Source organism: Physeter macrocephalus, chromosome 12 (genome assembly GCF_002837175.3).
Source record: "Physeter macrocephalus isolate SW-GA chromosome 12, ASM283717v5, whole genome shotgun sequence".
In the NCBI taxonomy this organism is placed as follows: domain Eukaryota; kingdom Metazoa; phylum Chordata; class Mammalia; order Artiodactyla; family Physeteridae; genus Physeter; species Physeter macrocephalus.
The window spans coordinates 19345216-19352491 of record NC_041225.1 but is presented as its reverse complement, the minus strand read 5'-3'; the positions used below and the strand labels follow the sequence as shown (position 1 = coordinate 19352491).

At 48.5% G+C, this 7276-nt stretch overlaps 1 protein-coding gene across 1 annotated transcript in view; it reads left to right on the top strand.

Moving 5' to 3' along the window:
- Positions 1 to 4455: 4455 nt before the first annotated feature.
- The window catches only part of RNF149 (ring finger protein 149), a 24135-nt gene continuing 21314 nt past the window's right edge, over positions 4456 to 7276 (top strand). Inside the window, exon 1 of the mRNA XM_024116578.3 lies at positions 4456 to 5032. Within this exon, the coding sequence (XP_023972346.1) occupies positions 4579 to 5032 (454 nt within the window). The 5' untranslated portion in view covers positions 4456 to 4578. The remainder of the gene's footprint in view (positions 5033 to 7276) is intronic.

Below are 7276 nucleotides of genomic sequence, written 5' to 3'. Positions count from 1 at the left end.
GGTGGCGCAGTGGTTAAGAATCCGACTGCCAATGCAGGGGACACGGGTTCGAGCCCTGGTCAGGGAAGATTCCCACATGCCACGGAGCAACTAAGCCCGTGCGCCACAACTACTGAGCCCATGTGCCTAGAGCCCGTGCTCCGCAACAAGAGAAGCCACCTCAATGAGAAGCCTGCGCACCTCAACGAAGAGTAGCCCCGACTCGCCCACGCACAGCAACGAAGACCCAATGCAGCGAAAAAAAAAAAAAAACTAGCAAACCAAATTCAACAATACATTAAAGGATCAAGTGGCATTTATTCCCGGGATGCAAGGCTGTTTTCACATCCACAAATCAGTCAGTGTGATACACCGCATTAACAAAATGAAGGATAAAAATCATATAATCATCTTAAGAGATGCAGAAATAGCTTTTGACAAAATTCAACATTCATTCATGATAAAAACTCTCAACAAAACAGGCATAGAGGGAACATACCTCAACACAGTGAAGGCCATATATGGCAAGCCCACGGCTAACATCATACTGAAAGGTGAAAAGCTGAAAGCTTTACCTATAAAATCAGGAACAAGACAAGGATGCCCACTCTTGCCACTTTTATCCAACATAGTATTTGGAAGTCCTAGCTAGAGCAATTAGACAAGCAATTGTTTAATTAGACCACCACCCAAAAGAACAAAGAACTGAAGAATTCTTGCATACCTGCGATTGTAAAATTGTAAACTGAGATACTTCCCCACTACATGTATTATAAAGTCAAAAAATGAGAAAAAGAACCATCTCAATGAATACAAAATTCTTTAATGGGGGTAATGATTGACACTTTCTGTCTTTTATCAACCTCACCCTCTAAGGTATTTCTTTATTAGGGATTTTTTTGCACACTTTGAACAAGAAAATCTTCAATCACACTGATAGGTAGTACTAGGTTCATTTATACAGTGTTATTTGAGTAGGGCCTAGGCAGAATTACAACTTTCCTGATTAATACTATTTTGAAAAAGTTAAAATATCTGTAGAGGTGAAAAAATCTTTATCCAGATACAGGCCAAAAAAAAAAAAAAAAAAAGGGCTATCTAGGTAACACAACTAGAATCTCTGGTGTGAATAAAGTTAACTTTGGTATATTACACATTTAAATAAGTGTTTCTTAATTACAACTTTGAAGTTGGAACTCTATTAAGAATAGTATTACAGCTAACATGGGGGCTCTTGGAAAGGATGTCATATTGTATAAGGATAACGCTACCGCTTATCATTTCCCAAGGGGCAAGGTCAAAATCCAGGTAGCAGAAAATACTGTTTTATGACATTAGGGCAGTGGTCCTCAAATGTGGGTGGGCATCAGTCACCTGGAGGGCTTATCCAAACACAGACAGTTGGGCCCTCTTTGCTCACCGCCCTCCACTCCCCAGTTTAGGATTCAGTAGGCGGAGCCCAAGACTTTGCATGTCTAACAAATTCTCAGGTGACGCCAATAATGCTGGTCCAAGGACCACCTTTGAGAGCCACTAGAACCAACTGTGGCTACCCTCCGTTGCTTGCCTTGACCTATGTGCTTGCAAAGAGGAAGTACATGCCCCCCTCAAAGGTCTTCTGGGCTCAAGCCAGGGTTGAACCATTGCCCAGCTGCTTTCAAACTAGAACTGACTGCACATTACAGTCATCTAGGGACCTTTTTGTAAACTAAGGATGCCTCAGCCCCATTTCTGGAGAATCTGATTTAACTGGTCTGGGCTGGGACCTGGATAAAAGCTTGTTGGAGCTTCAATTATCATTTTAAGGCAGTGGCTCAATGCTGGGTATTTGCAACACCTGAGATTTTTTTAAACGATTACCTCGGCCTGGCTCCACTCCCAATGATCAGAATCTCTAAGGAAAGTGGGCCTGGAGTTTTGTTTTTGTTTTTAATTAATAGCACTTGTATGTTTACAGAAAAATTAAGCAGAAGGTCCAAAGAGTTCCCATATACTCCGTCCCCCATCCTGCACCATTCCTCTAATGGTAATACCTTGCATCGGTGTGGTATATATATATACCGATGGTATATATACCATCGGTGTGGTATATATCAATCATCAACTGATAATTGATGAATTGATGAATACTGATATGTTATTATTAACTAAAGTCATTAGTGTACATTAGGGTTCACTCTGTGTTGTACATTCTATGGTTTTGCCAATTGTGTAATGTCACATATCCGCCATTGCAGTATCACATACAATGGTTTCAGCTCTGGTATTTTTAAGTTTTTTTAATTTTTATTTATTTATTTATTTAGGCTGTACCAGGTCTTAGTTGTGGCATGCATGTGGGATCTAGTTTTCTGACCAGGGATAGAACCCCGGCCCCCTGCATTGGGAGCACGGACTCTTACCCACTGGACCACCAGGGAAGTCCCAGTATTTAAAAAAAAAAAAACACCCCAGGAGATTCATAGGTATAGCCAAGTTGAGAACGACTGACTTAACCAGGAATCAGGAACAAAATAACTGAGAACTTTCTCATGATTGTTATTTTTTTAAATTCCTCATCTGATTCTCAGTAATGATCAACAGCAAAATAAAAAGGGAGCAGGGTGTCAATTTGAATAAAAAGCAGTAAAAAGATGCATACCCAAACACAACCATTCTGATATTATTTACCTGTCATATTGGCAAAGTTCAAAAAGTTTGCTAACACACTACATCGAAGGGTACTCTCAGACACTGCTAGTGGAACGGAGTTTGGTAAAACCTCTGTGGACGAGCATTTTGGTAATATCTACCAAAACTGCAAATGTACTGACCTTTGCACTCACCAATTCTACTTCTAGAAATCTATCCTATAGATAAATGTGCAAACTGGCATATGTGCAAAATTGTTTGTAATGACAAGATTGATAGTAACCTAAATGTCCAGTGCTGCCAGTGGTTGCAGCTTTGGACAGGGCTGGGGGTGGGAACTAGCAGAGGCCTGAAGCTGGTAGAGAGAAAATTAAAACCAAGAAGCTGGGGTGGGTCTAAGGGCTCCACAGCTGCAAGCCTTTTCCTATTAGTCTGTGAACTCCTCTGAGCAACAAACCTGTAAGTAATCATAAGAGTTTTAACTCAAACAGTACAAAAGAGCTATTTTGGATTACACACATGATGCTGTGTTAGCTGAGGCAGGCTCATGAAACCAGCAAAGACACAATCCTGGCCCTCAGGAAACTCGCAGTATTATAAGAAGACAAAAAACTGTATTTGGAAAGCGGTATTGCTGGTACAACACTGATGCGTAAGCAAAACATACACAAGCAGCAGGGAAATTAGGGGCACCCAAGTTTGCTTCTAGGAACCAGGGAAGGTTCCACAGAAGAAATAGCTTTTGAGTTAAACCTTGAAGGCGAAGATGGCATTTGCCAGGACAAGAGCCAGGAGCAGGAGAATCTCAGTAAGAAGGAAATCAATGTGCAAGACATAGCATGAAAGGGCAAACACCTGTTCTGGGAACTACAAGTATTTGTTTTGCTTGTAGAGCATATCTTGAAGTGGCCGTGGGGGGGTGTCCTAGGACCTGTTCCCTAGCCTGCCATGACCACCATAACTTACCTCCTTTATTCTAGGCTTGGGACAAGGGGAAGGCCTCAAGCCTTGGGGTTCTTTCAGACTTTTAAAATTAATTTCCTAATGGAAAAGGGAGGGGAGATCCAGCTTCAGGGAGAACTTACGGGTTGTGGGCTGCATTTTGGAGCAGAGCTTTAAAATGCAGTCCAAGAAAGACTTAAAGAGGACACAGAAGAGGGTGTCAGGCCCAACAAAACGCCTGGTGTGAGTGACAGCAACCTACTTCCTGCAAAGAAGTTTCTTGTGCAAAGAAGGAAGCTGAATCACTCAGAAATCAGTGTTCTAAACTTCTTTTCCTGTAGCAGTAAGGCTTCCTTTCCAAGGCAGTTTCATATGGACTGTCACCCAGTTTTTATTTCCAAACAATACATTTTCTCTTTTTATATGTTTATTGCTGTGCCATTCCAATGCTCATCTATACAAGTAGTTTGATGCACTCACTTCAATGTTACAGACTGTACACAAAATACCAAAATCAATTAGCATTACAAAATCGGTAACAAAAAGTATCTGGAAAATCTGTGCAGCTTTGGAGTTTTTAAGCTGTTTTTCAATATTCCCGCGCCTCTTGGCCGGCTCGCGGAGTTTCCCGTTTCTCGGGCGGTCACTTCCCATACCCCCGCAGGGTCCTGAGGTCCCGGGACCGCCGGTCCGCAGGAATCGCGACACTATAAAGCACTCGGTGGTCCCGAGCCCGCATGCGTGGCGCCGGGTTCTGCGCGGGGGGCCAGGGCCAGTCGAGGCCCCTCCCCCGCCACCCCGCCAGGTGCGCGTGCGCCAAGGCCCCGCCCGCCGGCCCCGCCCTCGCCCCGCCCCTCCCGCCGCTCCTTCAGGTGCGCGTGCGCCGCGGCCCCTCCCGCCACCGGGAGTGGGTCTTCCCGGGCTCGGCAGCTTGTGTCGGCTGCTCCGCGCTTTTCGGCGGCCTCGCACGCCAGCGCCCTCCGGCTCCCGCCCGGCCCTCTCCCGGTCAGCCCGGCGGCGGGGGCCATGGCGTGGAGGCGGCGGCGGCCCGAGGCCCGCGGCGGAGCCCGCGGCGCGCTGGCGCTGCTGGCGCTGGTCCTGTGTGCGCCCGGGGCCCGGGGCCGGGCGCTCGAGTGGTACTCGGCCGTGGTGAGCACCGAGTACGTGGACCCGCAGACCAACCGGAGCGTGCGGAGCGTCTCAGAGAGCGGCCGCTTCGGCGAGAGCTCGCCCAAGGAGGGCGCGCGGGGCCTGGTGGGCGTCCCGCGCGCCGAGGACCGCGACCCCGAGGGCTGCGCGCCCCGCACGCGCTTCCTCGTGCCCGGCGGCCGGGAGGCCGCGCCCTGGGTCGCGCTGGTGGCGCGCGGGGGCTGCACCTTCAAGGACAAGGTGTTGGCGGCGGCGCGGCGGAACGCCTCGGCCGTGGTCCTGTACAACGAGGAGCGCCACGGGAACCTCACCGCGCCCATGTCCCACGCGGGTGAGCTGCCGGGGCGGGGGGACGGGCGAGGCGTCCGTGCGCCGCGGTCCCGGCCGACAGCCCGGTCCTCCGGCGGGACCGCGAGGGGCGGCGGCGATGGGCTCTGGCCGAAGGGAGCTACGAGGGAAGCGCTAGGTTGGCTCGGTGTGACCCCCGGGTGCTCTTAGGAGGGAGGCGAGCCTAAGGACAAGATTAGATCATCTCCCTGGGCCCTTCCAAGTGGAGGGAGGTGCGCTGTGCAGGAGGGTGATGGGGAGAACGGAAGAAATTAAAACCCGCAGGAGGAGGATTGTGGTTCTCGCCGGCGGAAAGTCTCATGATTCCTAATCATGGATCCCTCGCCTTTCGGCGTTCCCCAAAGTCAGGTGGGGCAGGAGTGGAAACTTTCCCAGGGCATTCCAGGGTCTGGCTCTCCCTTCACCACGTAAGGTGGTGGCTTGGTGACACTCTTGGTGTCTTCACTTTAATAAAACATGTGAATATTCTGAACTTTTGAGTGGGACAGTCTGGATTCAACTGAGTCAGAAAACCTGGCCTTAAGTTGGGGTATGTTTTCTCACTTGCTAAATAGAAGGTTATGATACTGGCTCCATTGCCAATCAGATTGCTTGAGGCTTGAGTTTAGTTGAAAATTTTAAAGTTGTGATCATGCAGGAAAAGATCTTGCTCTTGGGACTTCCCTGGTGGTCCAGTGGTTAAGACTCTGCCCTTCCGCTGTAGGAGGCACGGGTTCGATCCCCTAGTCAGGAAACCAGGATCCCACAAGACACATGGCTTGGCCCAAAAAAAAAAGAAATCTTGCTCTTTGCCGGGTGACCCTTCCCACACACTGTTCTCTGGGGCAACGGGTTGCATCGTCAAGCAGCCATGACAGTTTAAAAGGTGCATTTTGCAAAGTTATCCTCAGAACTGGATTCCAAGTGATGTTCTACCAATACACGGCAGAGTCGGAAGGCCGCCTAAGAACACGACTCATTCTGAACTTACTGGGTTTAAAATCTCTTTAGAGAGTTTCTGCTGCTGCTGCAAGTCAGACATCCTTTTTCCTGTGCTTTTGGTTTTTGTTCTGTTTTGGCTTCTTGAATGCAAGTTCAGAATACCTGTACAATGAGGAAAGGAGAGTGACTTTGGTTTTGGCCTATTTTAGCAGAACGAGGGAACGGAATTTTGTTGGGAGGTGAGGAAGTAAGACTGTCGGAACCACGCTTTCAAGATCGTTGACGGCAAGGGCCGGGGAGGTGCCAAAAAGTGGGTGGAAACCGTAGGGCAGCGAAGGGTGGGCTGGATGGCAGCGAGGCATATTGAAGTTGGATGGAGTGATCTGGTAGAGGTGTAGGATGGAGAAGAGGTAGCAGAGTCAGGTTTTTGAGAAGGACAGCGGCTGGGTCCAGGATACTCGTGGAGGGGTTGCCCTCAGATAGGAGAGGGGAAATTCCTCCGTTGCAACAGAGAGGAAGTGGGTTTGGGCAGGAAACGGGAGCAGATGTCCCCGTGGTGGCCCTGGGCGATGCACCACCTTTGGTGCCGTTATTCCAGTTGTCACTGTACCCAAGTCATGTCTCTACAAGCCTCTCGTGAGAAGTTCTGTCAGAGTTCACACAGCGTTCCAGATGCATCCTGTGGACAGGCATCTGCCAAAGAAAAGAGGGCAGTGTGTGAGGGTTCTCTGGTGCTGGGTCCTTGCAGTCCCTTCTGAGTGACATCGTAATAGGGACTTTTTCTTTTCCATGGCAGGCCCATCAGCCTACAGTTTTCCAAATCTGTTTACTGCATTTTTTCGTAGTGACATTCACGTCCTTCCAGGCTAATTGCACTTGTTCTAACCATGGTTCAGTAACCTTGCTTGCTTACATTATTGTCATATAATCTATCCAGGCCTAGAAAGCACCCAGGCCCAGAATGCCCTGGGAAAGAGCTTCCACTCCAGATTATTGACATATAATCTCTCCAGGCCCAGAAAACACCGAATTGGTATTTATTTTACATCTTCTTGTGAGCTTCTGTTGCCATTATCAGTGTCCATTCTAGCCTTTTTACTGTGAGAATAATTCTGTTTGAGAAAAAAGACAAAAGTAACAGCATTAGGAATTTTTTTAAAAAATGTATGAAAGTTCCCAGTGCAGAGTCGGTATTCTCCGCTTATTCCTACCGACAGCCGTTTTTTTGTTTTTTTGTTTTTTTTTTTGCGGGGCGCGGGCCTCTCACTGTCGGGGCCTCTCCCGTTGCGGGGCCCAGGCCCCGGGC